This window comes from Lepisosteus oculatus, chromosome 22, assembly GCF_040954835.1.
Source record: "Lepisosteus oculatus isolate fLepOcu1 chromosome 22, fLepOcu1.hap2, whole genome shotgun sequence".
In the NCBI taxonomy this organism is placed as follows: domain Eukaryota; kingdom Metazoa; phylum Chordata; class Actinopteri; order Semionotiformes; family Lepisosteidae; genus Lepisosteus; species Lepisosteus oculatus.
Genome location: NC_090717.1, coordinates 8,349,029 through 8,369,868, shown reverse-complemented (window position 1 = coordinate 8,369,868; position 20,840 = coordinate 8,349,029). Strand labels below are relative to the sequence as shown.

General features: G+C 36.9%; 1 protein-coding gene across 3 annotated transcripts in view; it reads left to right on the top strand.

Annotated features, from left to right (window-relative positions):
• The window catches only part of sfswap (splicing factor SWAP), a 72,522-nt gene extending 52,538 nt beyond the window's left edge, over window positions 1–19,984 (top strand). For 2 of the 3 annotated variants that reach the window (XM_015366276.2, XM_015366275.2), the window contains exons 15-18: window positions 5,115–5,255; window positions 11,149–11,322; window positions 13,361–13,433; window positions 19,148–19,984. In XM_015366276.2, the coding sequence (XP_015221762.2) occupies window positions 5,115–5,255; window positions 11,149–11,322; window positions 13,361–13,433; window positions 19,148–19,213 (454 nt within the window). In that variant the 3' untranslated portion in view covers window positions 19,214–19,984. The remainder of the gene's footprint in view (window positions 1–5,114; window positions 5,256–11,148; window positions 11,323–13,360; window positions 13,434–19,147) is intronic. The other variant, XM_015366277.2, reaches the window with a different exon arrangement.
• The last annotated feature ends 856 nt before the right edge of the window (window positions 19,985–20,840 follow it).

Below are 20,840 nucleotides of genomic sequence, written 5' to 3'. Positions count from 1 at the left end.
TTGCCATTTGCATTTCATTATGAACAAATATGCACACCTTAAACATACCTACTGCTGCTCCGTTCCTCTGCCTGTGCTTTCATCTCCTGTGCAGGATAGTGAGCAACAGTAGTGCGGACCTAATTCATATACTGTAGCCGTCATGATGGACGCAGCTTGCCAGGGTAATTGTCTTGGCCCTTTCATTGTTCTTCAACAGAATTCAACTATTCAGGTTGTTTTTGGTCACACCTGAGGAAAAAAAAAATCTGCTGTTTTTATTGTTTTCACTGTAATGTATGTCGCAGAATGTTTAATTCCATAGATTGTCTTTGAGTGAGACTGGAGGGCCAAAAATACACCGCAGCTAAATGCAGCATCATGATATGCAAGCCTGTGCTTTTCCAGGAGCAGCAGTAAGGATCACTACACCATGAAAGAAATCCTGTTTGCACGATCATAGTTGTAGATCGATATTTGGTTCATCCTTTTTTCATTATTTTTTCCTTCAGTGCTGTAATGTTCAGCTGCTAGAGAAGTGGTAATTATTCTGTGTGTATATCAGCCTGACTGGCTAAAATGTAATTTGCAAAGATTAAATTATTTCCTCTTTTTTGTTGCTTAAGTCACCTATGTAATTAAAAAAGCTTAAATTGAAGTAGAATCTGTATCGGTTTCTGAGATAAGATTGAAATATTTTAGAGTGTCTAATGCATTTGCTTTCTGTGATATGGTCTGAATTTAATTGCAAGATGGAAAAAAAAAATTGAATGGTGGTCTTCTCCATCTAGAAAAGCTGAAATGAATACCTTAATGATGGCAGGATACATTTTCCCCAATGGTACCTGTCAATATTTTGTGTGACTGCAGTGTCAATGCCGTAATCATAAATGACAGATGTTTTAGAGATTCTCCCAGAATCTTGTAAATAATTGGTTGAAGAACCATTAGGGATCAAGTGTTAGCTAGTGAGGATTTGATGAAGTCAGAAGGTTAGATTCCATCACAGTCACTGATCCAGCATTTTGCCTTTGTAGTACAGTAATTATCAATAAATGACAAGCTTTTACACTTATAATTCAAAGAACCCCAGCCTTTTTTCTTTGAATTAGTGTACCTAATTATCTAAATATCGTTTTCAGATTTGCCAGTAACCTAATTTCTATTTATAACCCAATTGTAGACTGTCATTTTTCAGCTGATTCTGCTTGATATTCATAACATATTCATGCTGTAAAATTACATGTGGGCTTTGTAGCCATCAAACTGAAGAGAAACACATTTCTTTTCATCCATGTTGGCACCTGGCTAATAGAAGCTTAAAGATGGTCATAATCTGAGAATTGTTCTCACATGCAACACTGACTGCTTAATTATTAACTTCAAGCAATAATAAGCAGGAATTACTTAATCAATAAAAAACACATGTTCTTGAGTGAAACCGTAGCTCATTTTAAAAGATAAGCTAAGCTATTTACAAACATGCTGACCTTGTGAAGTATGATTTAAAAAACATGTATTTTTCTTTCTGTTATAACAGACATTCCTGTTTATTTTCATTTATCTTTGCATTAAAGTGTACTTTACCTAAACACAAAGTATAGCATTATACATGTTACAAAGCATCATGGAAAGTTTTTTCTTAAATTAACCTTTAATTTTCCTTTTGGCCTGGTAGTGTCTTGGAACTTTATTTCTGTTAAATCTATCAAGAGACAGCCTCAAGGTTAATGAGGGCACTGTAAAGACCATGACAGCTTCATATATTAATTGATCATGATGCAAACTTTGTCAAAAATACAGCATTACATCCCACGTTATGCTGACAGTGTGATAATGGATTTTTTAGAAAGGGTCTTTGAACCCCATTTTCAAGGGTCAGTTTGGTTCAGGAGTATCTACAACTTGACTTTAATTTCTTAATATAAACCTCATAAATAATGACAGCCTTATAATGGCAACCTCTGCATCTCCATTAGACACCAGAGCCGTATTAAAATGTCGCTTCCTGTTCAGGTTTTATTGCTACGGGTTGCTCTTAGGCCAGCGTGCAATTATTAAAATTAAGATGTAAAAGGGAAAACATCAGGCACAGACAATAATGGAGCGGACTCAGTCACATCTGTAAACTGCTGAAGTACTGTAGGACAGGCTGACAGGATGCGAGTTGACCTGTCCTCTTTCAATGTGAATATGTGAAGCATTTAGCTTGGATTTGGTTAAATATACATGCCGATTGTCATAGTCTTGAGTCATACATGGACTTGGCTTTTGGAATAAAGATTTGTTTGTATTCATGTAAGAATCAATTTTCCTTTCTTTTGGAAATTGTTTCAGTATAAAGGCAGCTCTGTTAAGTATTTTTAAGCACAGGGATGGTTTATATGAAAGTACTGATTATTTTGTCATTTCCATGAAATAAGTGTATTTGGAGTAATTTTTTCAGCTGCTTTTGTCAGGTTTTTAATGTTGCCTTTGATACATTAGTGTGTAGTCCAGGGTCATTAATGTTTTTGGGCAGAGTGCCATTAAAAGGCACTGTCTGCTTTTCAAATTGTACCTTGCTTAAGAAGGAGGTGTCATGTCAAATACAGGGGGCTACCTCAATAAACACTGGTTGAATCTTTCAAATATCTAACCCATATTTTTGTTGACAATAATTAAGTACACATATGCCAAACTCTGGCATGTATGGCAGGACTGCTGAACCTGTAGTAGTCTATCTCTTGCTCAAAGGTTTATTTTCTTCTCCAAGTATTGCTTTGGAGTCTTGCTTTGATTTGAAGGAATGATAGGTTTGTTAGTTTGTTTTCCACAAAGTCAATGAAATATGAAAACTGAATATGGTACAGATGTTACCAAAAGCCTCTGAATCATTGCTCAGTATTGCATGGTAGACAATTTAAGTTGAGTATTTTAGAATCTGCATTGTGCAAATTCAAATTCCAGCTTGACTGAATTTTTAATAGGCTACATCCTCACTCTGAGGTGAGCGTTCACACTCACGCAGACTAAAGCTGTTGTGATCAGGGTGCCTTTGTCATCTGTGTAATTCACTTAAGGTTTCTAAAATGCAAGTCACAGCTATGGCTCATGCGGCCAAATGAAAAATGTCCTTTAGCCTACCTGATTTGGCATTTCAGTCCTGGAGCTTCTTAGATCAGTCTCCAAGTTGTCTTAGATCCCTATCCCCGTTCTACACTTTTGTTAGGAACAGTGTTAATCCTCTTTTTCCTGTCAAGTTGTTTCCTCCACTTCTTAACTTCGAGTCGCATATATCAAATATTGTACTATTATAACCCTGGTTTTCCTCTTTAGAACCTAGAGCACCTACAGCAGTGCTAGTGCTGAAGAGAGGCAAAGGGAGCTTGAACTAACAAGTTCACAGTTACAATTGTGGTCACTCTGGATACAGCTAGATAAGGATGCTATGATTGACCATATTTTCTGCTTCAGCTGCACACAGCCATTTTTGCACTGCTGTTTGGGAAACCCTGGACACAGTCTGCTAGTGGCATAGCCCAGGCTCATTAAATATGAAAAAAAAGAGATTTGATCAGTCCCAGATAATTGCGAAAAACCTCAGTATGTAAATACATTGTCACGCCCCAAACTGCATTATGGAATCATTGAGGAAAAATATGAAATATTTTTAGATCAAGCAATGACAGCAGTGGTAAATAAGTTTCTTATAGGAGAAGTCCATGACTGTGTAAAATCTATAGAAAAATATCAACCCTCAGGCTTTTAAAAGAAACATAAATGAAAGATACTCTAATTTAGTTTTGAAAGAACTAGGTGGAAGTACACTATTTTACCTCACACCTAAGATAAGTGTTTTTCTCATTATAACCACATTACAAAAGCTCCCATCTCAATTTATATAACCTTGAGTGATTGCAGGCACTTAAAAATAAATCTAAGCTTTAGTGGAAAACTGTTCATACAAAATAAGTTAGTTTATTTATATTCATCGCTAAACTAATACTTAAGGGAAGAAAATAAAAAAAATGTTTTGCTGCAGAGATGACACTTAACCCTTTAGGTCCTGTTGGGACTTGAAGGTCTTGCCAGTAGAAAACCTCTCTGAGCTGAATGAATCTGGGCTTCTGCCCTGCCAGGACTGCAAAATGTCAGAAGACATGAGACTAAAGAATTGAGGTGGACAGTGGACAAAGTTTGTCTCCTAAAGTGTGATGTGAATTGTGGGACACTTACAAAATTTAACCTCAGCCACATTCATGATGAATGCTCTGTAAAGTTTTCCTTAGTGTAAATTAAAAAATAACTGATTTTTACATTGAGATATTGGTTATAGATGAATCATTACTCTATGAATGTATTGCACTGATCATCCCTGGAAATCATAAAACTAATAGTTTTATGTATCTAATAAAACAATCATTTGACAAGCTAATAACATCAGAATATTCATGGGTACATTCAACACGGGAGCAGAGACACCCCTAATGGGACTTCAAAGTCCCACTGCCTGTAAATATTGTTATACAGCAATGAATAAATTTAGGATTAAGAAACAAGGGCATGTCACTTGGAAAATACATAACTCCAAGAAGAGCCACAGATTTAAAACTAAACACAGCATTACCATCTTCTAAGTGATTTTGTCAAATCTTGGAAGCTCATCTAGGTTTGGCCTGGTGAGTACTGGTACTGATCTCTAAGGAAAGCTAGATTGCTGCCATAGCTCTGTAGTAAGGGGACAGTAGCACTGCGCTGTAGGAGGTGCAGTGTTTTGCATGAGATTAAATGGTTAAACTGAGGTCTTGGTTTGGTCAGACAGATTGTAATTGTAGGTGTGTGAACCGCAGTGGCCTGGCTCAATTCTGCTCTGGGCTTCTACAGTTTGGCCTTCCTGATTTTCGCCTTAATTCAGGTGGTAATGTCTCACTTCTCCATCAAATCATCAGTACATTCGGGATGTTGTCCATGCATAATGTACTTAAGTAATGGATGGCAGGGAGTCTCCTTTATGTGAGATTTTTGACATCCTTGGGGATCAATTGCACTGTATGCAAATGATGTATATTTTTTAGGAGGTTAAGATGTTTGATATTGAACACGCCAGCCCAAGATATCTAGTCAACAATTTCACTGTATATTTGTTTGATTAGATCTAGGTCGAGATCACCCAGCAGGAGACGAGCTCGTTCTCCAGAGCGAAGACGTGAGGAGAGGGAGAGAGAGCGCTATGTCCCAACTGCATATCGGATCAGTAACAACCCCAGCTTTAGCAAGAAACGGTCAAGGTCAAGGTAAAAAAAAGGGCTTTTCCTTTTTTCAGTACATTTTTGCAAAGCTGTGGTCTTCTTGGTATGGTCTTGGACATTTGACAGTATATCTTCATAGGACTGAAATGCTATAATGCTTTTGGAAATTTAATTCATTTGAAAATAAATTGAGACCCTTGTGAAAACTTAGTGTTTCATGAAGATATTTCACATGAAAACGCATGAAGAGTAAGTCCAAAACAGCAGAAAATGTAGGCCTGTTGAATAATGATTTTGCTATCTATGCAACTTCAGTTATACACCTGTGAAATTACTAGGAAGCATTTATTTTTAAACATTTTCACATCTCCTTTTTTCAGTGCTAATTGGGCTATAAATGGTCTTTGTTGTGTGAATGCTAAAATGTACTTGCAAAGCTTGTTTTACATCAGTTGAGACAAATGGATACACATCGTAAGATCAGCACTGGGCTCAATGAGATAAGGGCACTTGTTTTTCACTTATATGAACTTGCTATGACGTTATCTCTGTTTCAGTGGTGCACTGTGAAATGGATTTAAATCTAGAATTCCTGGAATTAGGAATTGATATCCCTAAGGATATCAGAGTATCACCTTCTCTGAGCACTTTCAAATCAAGGCTCAAAACCTTTTGAAGGGCTTTTATTTAATTGGTTCTGTGTCTGACCCTTTATATTCCTACTGCATTCCAAGTGCTGGTTGTAATTGTTACTTCTGCTGTCTTCCCTCCTTGTGTGCTTTGAGAAGCCACTTTAAAGGGTGCTACATGATATAAAGTCTTATTATTATTTATTACTAAACCATTACAGCTGACTAAGGGGCAGTTTTCTTGGTGCTTCTTAAAGTCTGATTCCCCCATGCTCATTCTTGATATGAAGGCGTTGAACTAAATTCATTTTAATATGTGGAATTTCACAATTATCCAATTGAACGACATTGACATGCATTTGTCAGAAAGTGTCTTATTATGGTAAACAGTCTCTTAATATCAAAATTAGTTACAAATCATTTGACTCAGTCTTTAGCAATGTGGTTTCTGTGATTGCACTATATAAAGCTTTTTCTAGACAATATTAGTTGGTTCGTAGTTTTAAGTATCAGAGTGATTTTTAAGTTTGTGTCAAATATCATATTATAAAACTATAATAGAGTGAGTGCTTCTCAAGATGAAGAATCCTCTTAATGGCCTAATTCACATTTCCTTTCTGTTTTGAACAGTGATTGAACAGGAGACTAAAGCAGGTCTCAGTGCAGGTCATGCTTCAGAAAGCTTCAAGCTTATCTGTAAAGAATTATTGCTGGCATTTAGAAAACGTCAGACAAGAAAATTATATGCATAGACTAACACATTTTGCTGTATACTGGGCCTGGAAGTAACACCATAGAAGAGACTCATTGTAATCTCCAAAAGTAAAGATGAATGGTGCTGGGCGCCACTTTTCTCAATAGTGACCAAACATAATGTAAATTTTCTCTACAGCATGTTTACTGGAAAGTCTACCAGTCTATATTTTGAAGTCAGCTAAAGGTTGAGTATAGTTTTCTGTTTTTTCTCTGGATAGTTTGCGAGACAAAACGGCTAACTGGCAGACCAAAGAATGAAATCCTTCTTCTCTTGAACCTCAGAGTTTTCTGGGTCTGTTTAAAATAATGCTGCTTTCATCTTTCATGGTTCAAGTGTCTTATGCATAGTTTATTAAGCTTTATTGTACCACGTTTAAGCAAATAAACATTTCCAAACTCTGTTTTAAAGTTCAGGTAAACCTAAGGATCTGTATTTCAGTTAGGGACATATTTCACTAACACAGGAAAACTCGTAAAGCATTTAGCAAGGTTTTGTTTCCTGAGTGCAATGAATCCTGAGCACAATACCTTCTTGAATAATATAAACCAAAAAGCAGAGAAATTAATTTATAATAGTTGATTAATATATTATACTGATTATAATAGCTGATGTGTGTTGAGTATACTGGTGCGCTAGGGCTGCCATTACACCATTCAGGTGGGGGCTGCTTATTGGTGCTAGTGGAGTGGAGTCCATATTACCAGTAAAGCGCTTTAAGTGGAGTGTCCAGCAGAATGCTATATAAGCGTAAGCAATTATTATTTTAATATGTAGTTTAATATGTAGATACATTTTTAATGTATCCTTTCAAATTTTGGTGACTAGTATGTTTTGTATAGACACAGAACTATGAGGAACACGTATATATAGTACTTGATGTCTGACCCAGTTAGCAATGGAAAGGGCCTGCAAAATGGTTAATAATGTGAAAATATTCGTTTTCAAACACTTATTTTATGTCTGATTCCTTAAATCCACTCAAGTCGATGATAATAATACCTGGACTATTTATGTTAAAGTGGGCTGTGGTCATTTCTTGATGCTAGAGCTTGCTTGCAAAGCAGTTCCATTTGACTGTTTACTCTTAAGAGAGGCTCTAATTGTGTGTTTCTGACTGAAATACTTTGTTGCCATTTCTGACAGGGTGTATAAAAAAAGCCGGAATTAATATCCAATTATATGTGCTTGCAAACATTATATTTAAAAAACAGGCTTTATTACAGCATCTTCTGGCTTGTGTTCCACACAGACGCACACTAGCTGAGTTTCACCAATTGATTAGCAAAAACAAATGTAGGTAGGTATCCATGATGAACAATTTCTTTTAATACCTACTTCAATGAAGTGCATCTTTTTTATTTCAACTGTTAAAAGCCTTGGAAAAATTCATAATATGGCTAATTGAGCTTGTAATTAGAACTAAACTGACTAAAAAAAACATGTAGTCCTACAGGAAATGGTTTTGACACCGCTATATTTAATGTCTTATAAAAATAGAAATTTCAGGGTCCATTTCTTTCTGGCCTATTCTATTGCCGTAAGAACAATGTGTTGAGAAATTGGGTGAAAGTGTGTTGCGTCCCTGTTTTGAGTGACTTTGAAATGTGTTGGCTCGGGGCAAGGATCTACGGAGAAGTTCAAAAACTTTTTAACAAGAGGGGACGCCCAACGAGGCCGGGATCTGATCCTTTTTACAAGGAGCCAAAAACAGAGCAGCCTGGGGAACAGCAGTGTCAAAGCACCAGGTCATTAAATACTTATACCCAAGTCCGAGGACTGCCGCATTAGGAGCAAAATACGAGAAAAGATTTGGCTGCTTCAAGAAGAACAGAAAAGAACAGAATCTGCAGGAAATTAAATGCTGAAATTGGGATCACAGAAACATGGCCAGCCGAGAGTAATGGAGACAAATACTACATTAGTGGATGCATAGCATTCCAAAGAGAAAGGAAAGATGGACGAGATGCAAGCTTAGCTCTGTACATCCAAAAGCACATTTTAAGCACAGGACATTAATCTCAATCCTGAAGGGTCAGACTTGCAGATAAAATCCTTCAAAGGGCCTAGTGTTTCGGATCTGCTACAGACCATCAAATTCAGATATTAATTACAGTGCAGTCTCAAAAATGTAATACAGAACATATGTGTAAAGGAAGTGCTTATAATGTTTTTTTTTTTCCCATTGTAATCATGGAAAATCCATCGGGGATGTCAGTAGCTGAAACTGAAATGGTAGATATAGCTAACAACTGCTTCTTTCAGTTTGTCAGAGCACCTGCTAGAGGGAATGCCTGTATTGATCTAGTGTTTTGATACAAACAAGAAGATACAGGGAGGAAAGAAGAGGTGAGAGAACCTTTAGGGAACTGCGATCATAATATATTAGGTTTTGAGGTATATTTAGAAACTGTTCAAGTAGACTCCCAAACCATATAGGTTTATAATTTCAGGAAAACAGACAATGAAGGAATGAAAGGGAGTTGAAGAGAAGTAGAATGGGATAGGATAAATATGGTTTTGTTAGAGAATGGATGGAAACAGTATGAAGATGCTCTGCCTGAGGGAAAGAACAGATTCATTCCAGGGGTAAGTAAATACAATGATAGAAAGTGACCTGAATGGTTTAAGAAATCAGTTAAGAAAAATCAATGCAAAAAGATAGCAGTTTTTAAAATGCCTAAAAAAGAATGGGATGCAATCAAAGAAAATGAATATATTAAGGGCAGACATGGGTAAAAATCAAGACCAGGTGCAAAATAATGAATATTACAATATAGGCTAAAATATTTATTTCTGACACTAAGAAAGCAAGAGAACAATAAAGGATAAAGTGAAGCATCTCAAATAAAAATGGGGAAGTTTTATGATGAGAAATGTCTGAATAAATTACTTTTTAAATCTGATGAATACTAGCATCAAGAGGTAGAAGTGCTAAAACTATTAGAAACACCAGAATATCTTGGGCCTGATAGTATTAAGAGCCAGTTGTACTTAAACAGAACTAAGTGATGGTATTCGTAAGCCAGTTCTTACAGTCATTCATGATAATGGTAGTAGCTATTGACAGCACAATTGCTAATATAGCACCCATCCTTAAAGGTTGTCAGCTGAATCAAGCAATTATTCAGCAGTTAGTCATACTTCTATTACGTTAAGACACCTGTGAAAGCTGAAATTGGGGGTAAACTAAAAGAGTGCACAAATGATCCCAAAATAGGGGTTAGCTAACAGTACTGCTTCTGCAAAGGTCATTTTTGGTATGGCAGAATACATTTAATATAAAAAGTGTATTACATGCAGGTAGTATATAGTAGAATCTAGAGTTCAGTTGTGGTCACCACCATACAAAAAGTACAGCTATGCAGTGTTGCATTTAGACGTGAAAAATCTAAAGCTAATTCTTTGCACAAAAGGTTGTGGGAGTCTGGAACACGCCACTCAGCCATTTTAATTCTTATTGGAGCCAATACCATCTGTTCTTTCAAGAAACAGCTGTATTAGATCCTCAGATAAGTTAGTTACCAACAGCTCTGAAGTTGCATGTGCAGTAAAAACAACTTACATAATTGTGCTATTACACAATTCCTGCTGTCTCTGAAGAGGAATGAGTCCAATTGTTTAAATGATCAGAAAAATGGCACAGGTAGGTATTTTATATGGAACGAGATGATGTAGGATGTCGCATCCCACATGCAGAAAATACTGTCAGTGCCCCTGGAGGCTGGAGAAAAAAAGATTTGCATTGCAGTATGTTGCTTGAGGTTTTCCTTTTCAACAAATGCTTTGTAAATCAAAGCAACGCAGTATAACGAGAAAAGTAAAAATCCTTCCTATATGCCCTTTGTAATATGCCTGTTTTTCTTCAGTTGTTTTCCTCTCACAAAAAACATTAAAGTAAATGTCAATTTCTTTTTACAAGATACTGAATTGTTTTGAAAGTAATAGGGCATTGAATGGATCAGTGAATTCAGAACATGGTTGGGAACTTGTCATCTAAGGTGTAGGTACTCAGTTTATGAATGAGCTTTTTGGTGAAAAGACTAAATTAAAGGTGACAAGCTGTACCACAAATACAAGGAGTATAATGTCATACTGTCTTAATATCTTTGGTTCTGATTGTCAATGTTAGCTTTGCAGTTCTTATTTTTATACATGTACGAAGGTCCACATTATCACTTTCTTTTAAAAGCATTCATGTCATTCCTTGTAATTGAAATTGGGAACAAGGTGGCACGATGGTGCTTCAGGATATGTGGTAGATGGAGAGAGCTGTAAATTGCTTTGGACTTTAATGACTTTCATAATTTTGCTTAAGTATCTGGTTTCTAGGAGAAATTTCCACATTTCACACACCTTGGAAGTTCAACAGGCAGAGAGTCAAAATGTCCTTCATCTGGAGTGACAGGACATCAGAAACATTTACATTAATGCACATGGTGAATTGACCATCAAGAATCTAGCATTTTTGTCTTAAATGATTTGATGCTCATTCACAAGATTATTTCCGAACTGCCTTAAGTTTAAAGCTTTTTTTCCCCCACCGTTTTATCAGATCTCCACATGAAAAGAAGAGAAAACGAAGTTCAAAATCTCAGATAAAATCTAAAGCCCAGTCCTGCTCACCTTCATCTTCACCTAATCAAGCTTCACACAAGAAGCCAGCATCAGCACGTTCCACCAGCATTTCTCCGGCAGGCAGCAGGGATTCCAGTCAGGAGCGATCCAGGTACAGCAGGAATCAGCCATTCTTTCCATCTTGAAATCACACAGGCATTTCTGAGATCTTCCATAGCTCCCAATCGTGCTGTAATTGTGGACCTTATTTCCCCCCATTAAGGCTAGAAATGTTTTTTTTCTCAGCTTAGTGAATCGTATTAGCACCTTGTTATCTAATTTTCTCAGTTCTCTCGGAATTAAAGCTTGTACTGGGATAAGAGACCAGTAGGTGACACACTTCACTCATGATCAGAATTTCTACACTGATGCCTCAGTGCCATCCTGCAGAAGAGATGTTAAACCAAGACATTGATGTACAGGTAGTAGATAAAAAAATGGAAACACTTGGGTAAATGAGGGACATTAAGAATATGGAAAGCAAGGGCTCCCACACAGGTGTATGGCTCATGTTAATTAAGCAAATAACATCCCAGCATACTTAGGGTCATATATAAAAATTCTGGGCAAGCCTGGTTGCCTGCAATTTTAACTGGCATGGCAGCACTAGGAAACCTCAGTGACTTTAAACAAGGGATGATTTTTGGGGTATGTTTGGCAGAAATTTCAGTGACCAACTTGCATGTACTTCATAAGCAACTGTCTTGAAGGTGATGGCAGCATAGAATACCGAGCCAAAGATATCCTCAGCAGAGGGCAACAGTGGATAGAATCACACACTCCAGGACTGTGATTTTCGAGCATGAATTCTAAGAGCAAGGCGAAACAAGCGAGCCACCTGCAAATCGGCTTGCTGCATTTTTCACCGTGGCTAACCAGGAGCGGGTTATCAAAAATGGTCTGCCTTGATCCACAGGCTATGCGTACAGTGTACAAACTGTTCATTACAGCTGGTGCAAAGAGCACAGGCGGTGGACTGCTGAGCAGTGGAGAGACGATGGGATAGGGTCAGATGAATCACCCTTCAGCGTGTTCCTAGTGAACTCTGTAACCCTGTATGCATTTTTCCAGCAGTAGGGTTCTGTAATGTGGGGCCTGTTTTCCTGGCATGGCTTGAGTACCCTCATTCCCTTAGAAGTCAAGGTCAATGATCATTTATACTTAATGATGCCGGATGATCAAATTTACCCCACGTTGCAGCATTTGTCTCTTCCGAGATGACAATGTCCCCATAGACAGGTCAGGTGGTGGCTCAGTGGTTTGACGAGCAAGATGTTGATGCTATCTGTACGTCATGACATTCTCAGTCGCCAGATCCACACCTGAGTGCTTTCCATTTCCACCAGCCAGGAATGAGTTAGTTGACTTTCTCAAGGGAGAATGGTGTCACACCCCTCTTGCCAACATCCAGACACTCATGGATGCTACGCCATCTACAACGCCCTATCCAGTGATTTTACGTTAGTGTTTCCATATTTTTGTCCATGACCCGTACTTTGTCATTGGATCCCATGGTGCTATTCGGAAGAGTAGAGGAGTCGTTCCTAAATCCAGGCTAAATTCCTGTTCAGGCTTGAATCATCTGACCTTCATAAAATTCCCTCCAGTGTAGTTGGAGAAGTCATTTCTCACTTTTCCACCTGATGTGCTGTGCAGTGGGGCTGCTGCATTTCAGCAGTGGATGAAGTATGTCTCCTCACACATGTAAAGTCCTTTACAAGAAATTCTTAGTATAATGACCATTATTATTATAATTGCTATTATTAGTATATTATGTACAAAGCTTACAAATTAAAAAAAATGTATAATTTCAGAAACAGTAAGATGTGGCCTTCTTGGATTCTTTAAAAAAAGAACGTATATAACTTATCTGCACAAAATATCATTTTCCATTGTGAACATTCAGCGCAAAGAGATTAAATCAATGAAAACAAAACCCTGTTAATGTAAAATATTATAGAGAGCGTGCAAAATATGTCCTTTCGTTCTTCCCTGTTATGTACCCATGTTTAGACCTCAGTATGTCCGCTTTCAAGCCAGTTAACCAAATAGCATTTAGTTGTGAGTCATCTGTTTTTATTCCACGGTTGAATGCTCAACATAAATAGTTCATGAAGATTCTTTTTGAAGTGTTTTTTTATTTTTTCTAGGGGAGGCTCTCTGGAAAAAGACAAACAAGTATCTTCCGCCATTGTCTCCTCGGTTCAAACAAAAATAACTCAGGTATGGAGGATGGATCTGACGGAACCATTGTATTCTGACAAAGGTGTTACATTGTTCAGTGTATTTGCTATAACAGGTTGCATCTATAACTGTGGTAATCTGAAAATCTATAGGGGTACTAATGACTGGTGGAATTATTTAATAGGTGCATTGATGCAGAGAGGAAGTCTAGATCCTGAGTGTGATCCTGAGTACAACAAATGGCTTTGTTGTGTTTTTAAGATAAAACTTTCTTGTCTGTCCAAAAGGGTGGAAATTTGTCTTTTTACAAAAGTAGAGAAACTTGATTAAAGTAAATGTATCAAACCTGACACTTGATGGGCAAAACCAGAAGACAAACGTAGCTTTCATTGGGTTACATGTTTTTCTTTGCTGTAGGCTGTTAAGAGTTATACGACCGGTCTGTGCAGCAGTTGAAATTCACAGTTAATTCGTAGATGTGAATATTAGTTTTGCAGTGTCTGACTTGTATGATGATTCTTTGTACAGTTATCTACTGTGTGATTCCAGAGCAGGTGCTGCTGTGAAGTGTTGCCACCAAATGAGTGGATGAATATAGCTAAGGTGCCTACGGCTAAAGATTTATGATAGTCTGTTTTCTTTCTTGAAAGAAGCCAGGTCATTGGCTTCAATAACATGGCTGCTCCAGACTCTCACCATCCTTAGGGTAAAGAAGTGCTTCCTTGGTTTTAAATGTACTTTCACATTGTTTCCACTTGTGTCCTCTATTTCGCGTTTCTGTTCTTTAGCTTGCTCTGATTGAAGCTGCTCTATTGACTTTGCCACTTCCTTTGGAGGATTTTGAATACTTGTATCACGTCCCCTCATACTTCTCCCTTTTCAAGATTGAAAGACATTTCCTTTAGTCCCAGTTTGTACCTGGTTATTCTTCTCTGGACTAATTCCAGTACAGCAATATGTTTTCTGTAATGTTGTAACAAACATTGTAAGGATTGCAGTGTGCTGAGACCTACCCCAAATGGCCACGCAGTATTTGCGAGTTTATTTTACAACACCAGTCCACTGTGGTGTTCTTTGTTTCATGCTCAGTTTCTCCTGTGATGTATAGAGCTAGTCACAGGGCTCTTCCCAGATGACTGCAGCAAGTGGAGGCTGAAGGCATTCCCATTTCAGATTTTTCAAAGAATGATAGTAACTTTTTGTAAGTTGTAAGGTTTTGGATTCAACTTACTCATTGTCACAAACAACCCTAAGAATGAAAAACAAATGCTCAAAAAATTCTGAAAAGTAATTGCAAATGAAAATAGAGAAACATGGTTTGGATAAGTGTACGAAGTAAGCTTGTTTTGTGATTTGGAAGGCTATTGGTTACTCCTGAGCTAATTGACAGTTGCTGTTACTGAGGAGTGTATACACTTATCCAACCTATTTTTCTATTTGTTTCCATTTTTAATTACTTTTCAGAATGTTTGAGCATTTGCTTGTCACTTGGAGAATGTGTGTTGCAATGTGTAAATAAAGGTCAAATAAATTCTGATTTAATTTGTCATGATTTTGGGCTGTTTGACTTTTTTTTAGGCACAGTGAAGTGATTAGCAAAGTCTTCATCCACCATCACCATGAAGTACAGCTCAGTGCAGAAACACTTCAAATGCACTTCCCAGTGCAGTTTAGGATCCAGTTTTTATTTGAGAAATTAGCCTTGCCTTGCCTGGACATGTTTGCAGTGAACAGGTTCAGTTTCTGTTAAATGAGTATACTGGTTCAAAGATTTAGCACTACCTGGAGCATACCGAGGCTGGAGCAGTTCGATCTAAAAGTTGAAAACATTAGTGCTCGTTGCCTGCCGAAAATCCGTCAGGCATCCAGGTGGGCCTAAGGTTTTGTATGTGATTAAAGTACATTTGCCTTTATGGGATTAGAAACTAGCCATCAGCTGTGCTGTAAGGCATCTCCTTGGCAAGCAAATGTGTTCAGCTTTATAGTTCAATGTTTGCTTGAGGGAGTAGAACAAACTATTTTTCCCACTTAAATTAAGATTCAGTAAGGGAGCTTTGTCCATAAAAGTACACTATGACACATGATTGATAGTTTGACAGTTTAATTATTTAAGGTAACATCACATTTTCTCCCATTATTAATTTACCATTAGCTATCAAACTTATTGGTCAGTTTTATTTTAAGTTTTCTTAAGCACATTGTGGGTCCACTTATAGAGATGTAGTGTAGGTCTCATGTTCATCCACAGGCAAACTAGCATCTCCAATGCTTTGTATACAATAAAATCTATACTCAGTGATGGTATAAATCCCATTTATTTGAGACTTTATCTGCAGAAAAGGCAGGGAGCGATCTGATTAAAATGCTGTTAATATGATTAAAAGGTTTTGAAGCATAACACTTTATCTCTGGACACATTCAGCATGTGTTCTTTAACTTGTTGCAACTGTGATATGGAGAGAGGAAAATTGAAGATAAAGTTGGCCAAGAGCTTCGACCACAGTTTCACTTGCCTGAAGTACGTAAAACAGCTGGTTTTTAGATTTCTTCAGTCAATAGTTTTCATTCGTGAACCTTATCCTAAAAGCTCAATATTGCAGCTGAGATAAAGTATTGACCTCAAGCAATGGATAAATCCCATTTCCAGCTGAAGAGCATAAAAAATTGGTGCAGTAACCTCTGAAAATCATCTCTAACTGTGAAGAGTGCTGGCATTTCATACTGAATAGTCTCTTGAAAACATACAGTAAATATTCTTATTAAATCAGGATTACCATTGATCTCAAAACGGCCTTTTCTGGTATGCCTCTGCCCTACTCCCAGATGTAAAATAACATGATGATGACAAGGAAAGATTAATGTGAGATTCCCTCAAATGAAATTGCCTTTACAGTCCTTCTTTTTTCACAGATTATGTGATTACTGTATTTACGGTAATAGTTTTCCCTGTTCCTGTGGAATTGCTAACGTAGCTGTGGTTTATTTATATGATGTTTTTTAATTTTAATCCTGCATATCATAAATGGTCTCCATCTTCTCGTGTGAAACAAATTTTATTTACCATCATGAATATGCTACATTGCCAAACATGCAAAGCCTCAAGCCTCAAAGTTATATTCTTAGTCCCTTATGTTCTGGTTTTTTTTTTTAGATTCTTTGATAATTGAATCGATGGTCATCACAATGCTTGCAACATTATTTTATTTAAATAAAATTTAAAAGGGGGAAAAAGATAGGCCTTTTCTTTATTTAGGTCCATGGGACACAGTGATCTACTGTAAAAGCTAATAATTGAACTGCTACAGTTCACGGCATGTTATTTCACAACCATAGTAATTTGTAGGAATTCGAATGCAAGGCAGAAGGAATGAGCAGGCATTTCTGAATACTTAAAATGTTCGAAGTGTGCTCTTTCAGGCTCATAACTAACGTGGCTGGGTAGTTAAATCCCCTGAAATACTTTCATTTGTGGGCAGTCGCATGAGTTGTGTGTTAGTGTTTTAATGGTTCCCTCAAATGGCTTTATTACTGCTCATTCCAATAAAACTGTTCAAAGGAGCATTAAAGAGTCACAACTGAACCTTTGTGAGTAGATACTCTTCTTGCTTTGCCAAGGAAGCATGTTTAGAGGTAGGTACCAAGTAAATTGCAGATAAATGTTAGTCACGCATATAAGAATGTGAATCATTTGAAGCTCACAGTTCTGTGGACGAAGGCAGTTTATTCCCGCTATTAACTGGAGGATTTATGCTTTCATTTACCTGGACCTGGTATGTTTTAATGCTTTCGTAGTTTAATGTAGTATTTGAGTATTTTCCATTTCAGGGATTTTGGAGCATAGAGCAGATTTCTAAGGGTTTGTTTACATCTTTTGATTGTGATGAATTCTTGTTAAAGATGGATTGACTCTTTTGCTTAGTTTAACTACTAATTATATTCCTTGAATTGGATCAACAGGACCCAACAGCAATTTAAGGATATATGACACCACTGATTGATTTCCTTCCAAAAAATCCATATATGTACAAATGTTCCTTACCAGTATCTTACAGTATGATTTGATTTCAGGGCGAAGGTTTCATTTTGCATTATATGTCTTTCTGAAATACTGAATATCTAACTAACAAGTGCTATCCGTAACTTGGAATTTTTCCAAAGTCAAACTACCCATCTAATGAGGCCTGCAGTATATGCCTGCTGTAAAAATGTTTCCTAAGCCTACTAGCATAAATAGTTGGAAATGCATTAAGCTGTCCACTACTGACAGATTTGAAAGATAACCCAATACCCGATTATGAGAAAAACTTTTTTTTGTACACATAAAATCTTGCAGTGTGTCATTGATGGATGATTCTAGGATTAACCCTCTAGAAAAATGAATGTTGCAGCTCTCTTTTCTTTAGATTTAAGATTAGCATATCTCTCCAGTGAAAAGCTGATGTAATATGGATTGCTTAAGGTCTGCTTTTCCTCATGTTGCTTAAGTGTAAAATCCTTGCATCTCTATTTCCTGTTAGCATGCCTCTTAAAAAGACACTAATAGCAGAATTAAACCAAGCCACAGGTTTCAGAGAAAGTTTTTTTTTCATGTTTAAAGTGAATTATGGCTTTACTTTGGATGTGTTTGGAATTAAAGCAAGTCTGTGTATTTTGTGGGTTGCTATGATGGCAGTTGTTCCTTACTTCTTGGATGACTCACAAATGTTAAATTAGAAGAAGTGGAGGCTCCATCCTCTTATCTATCACAGAACTCCCACTTGTGTACATATATTACACGTGGAACTGCTGTGTGGTCTTAAGGAAATATTAAGACTATTGTGTTTTATTTTGACATCTCTGTCCTGATTTAGAAGCTATTGTACAACATGCTGTTGTTCTTCTCTCAAGTACTGTTTCATAAACATGTAGATATGATTGTGTCTCAGACACACTATCACATTCAAAGCCATGATCTTCACATTGAAAAATGTCTTGTTACCTACCACATTGTCTTCTTGAACGTCTTGATCCTGTTGACTTAAGTTAGGGTGGATGTTCATTTATACTTCTCAGAAAATAGATACGCTTATGTCAATGTCTTTCACATCTTGGACACAACTATGAGTTACAATGTATGTATGTTATGAGCATTAACAAATCAAAGCCTCCACTAAAAGTTTCCTTTATTAAAGCACTGTGGCTGTTATTAATAGAGCTCAGAGTGGGTGAGAAGAAACACTGCCATTTAGCAGTGCTTAATTCATTGATCAATTTATTTTATCTTCAGAAATTTCAGTGCATCAACTCAAGATAAATTAAACATTAGCAGTCAATATGAAGTCTTCTTGTAGCTAATCCATTATATTTTCCGATCAAATTTAATTGACTCAACTTAATTGACTTGTCAGGTGTTCATCATTATTAATATCATTTGTTGCTCTCTACAAATCCATAAAGCTAAAGGCCTTAGCTTTGCAGTGCAGAATACATTTATTCAGCATTAACTTTAAAATAAAAATAAAATGGCTAGAATTTCAGTATGTCACCGTAGGACTGCATTAAGAAGTAAAAACACACTAAATGTCTTTTACACAGAAATGTAAATCTCTCTTTGGCACTCATTTGATCTGTGGAGTGTCTACCTTGTGGGCTTTGTGTCTCAGTGAACCCTGGACCTGAAGCAAATCTAGAATCTTTTAAAAGCTGTTTTGGAAGGGTTAGGAACTTTTCTTTCCTCTTCAAAACGGATGTTCCTCTGTCTTTCTGTCCCCCAGGATTTGATGGCCAAAGTGCGAGCTATGCTGGCAGCTTCTAAAGGCTTGCAAACGAGCACCTCCTGAGCAACTCTTCGGAAGGATCCCAAGGGAAAAGAGTTATTAAACAACAACCTCGATCTGCCTCAACACTTCAACAGAGCGAATGCTAATTATGTTGCAGTTCGTCAGGAACAAGCCGGTGCTTGTGGCAGATACTCTCAACGTGGTGACTGCCAGGTTGATGCGATGTTTTCTTTTCTTCCTTAATGCCAATAAAAAGTGTTTCCTTTGTTTAAAAAAAAACTGCATTGTATCGGTTAGGGTTTTATATATGTATACAATGAAAACTGAATCTGGCTTTGACTGTTTGCCTAAAATGTCTCGTTGGGGTGCAAAGGACTAAAGAGACAGACTTGCAGATTTTCCAACACTCTCTGGATTTTAGCCATATACTGGAGCAATACAGGACATTGGGAAAAAATAGGTAATACAAAGATTTTACACTAAATGAGATTACATAATTAAGAAAGGATGAAAAATTAAGAATTCCATTTCAACTTAGAACACATCTATCGATTTGCTTCAAATCCTTAATTTATTTTTGTGTGCCCTTTTTTGGTAATTTTGTAAAGGTTGCACTATTCGGTCATTTTAAGAGGTCAGATAGGAATATTTTTATCCTTCTGTGAAGGAATAATGCATTTGCTTCCCCCCACCACCACCACTAACTCTGTTTTGTTTTGTTCTTTGCGAGCTAAATCGTTGACTGCCTTCACACTCTTGTTTGTAAGATTGTACAAGACTTGCGAGTGTGCTGCTTTATAGACCTTGTCAATAAATTTGAATTACAGTGTATTACTTGTGCTTTGTTTTTGTTCCATTAAATGAATGTGTTAGAACTGTGGGAGAAGTACAGCTGCCGCTCAGGTCACATGAAGCACATGAAGGGCATTATATTAGTGTCACTGCTTGCAAAATCACATCTTGCAGTTTTTTTTTTTCAAAACTGGTGCAAACACAATATGTCAAGATAACACATACACAAGCTGTAGAGATATAATTTAGATCTTTGAGCCACTAGTGTTTTCCTATGTTTTTTTTTTATAAAAGAAAGCTTATAAAATGCTGTACTATCATTCAGGCAAAATCATACATCTTAGCAGCTTCAAACAGCACCACTGCAAATGAGCAGAACTGGAAAACTTTTAAATTGATGTGAACAAACATGTTTATCCGTGAACAGCTGCTGTTCTGTCTACATTCTGCGCTGCGATATGTTTTTTGGTTTTATTTGCTTTTTTTAAGCTTAACATGTATGATTTGTGAAGTGTTAAAAAGAACCACCCAGAGCTACATTATTTTTCTTGTTCTTAGATGAGCAATCTTAGAACACACTTGAATGTACTTCCAAGTCCTTTTTGTAATAAGCTATTCTTCAATGTACAATTGGAGGCATGCTTGTCTGTTGCTTTGGAATGTGGGTGCTGCTCTTTTCAAATTGTCATATGCATTCAGAAGGATATTTCAGTTCTCAAAACCTCTGCAGTGCAGGCAAATTTCCTAAAATACTAAGTGCCTCTGAATATTAAGGGTTTTAGTAAAATGGAGTAATGATAAAGGTTTTAGACAAAATAGGAAATAATGATTCTGGCAGGAGTTTTAAGAGCAGAACCATGCTAATCAAGTAGCAAAGTGTAATGAAATGTTTTTT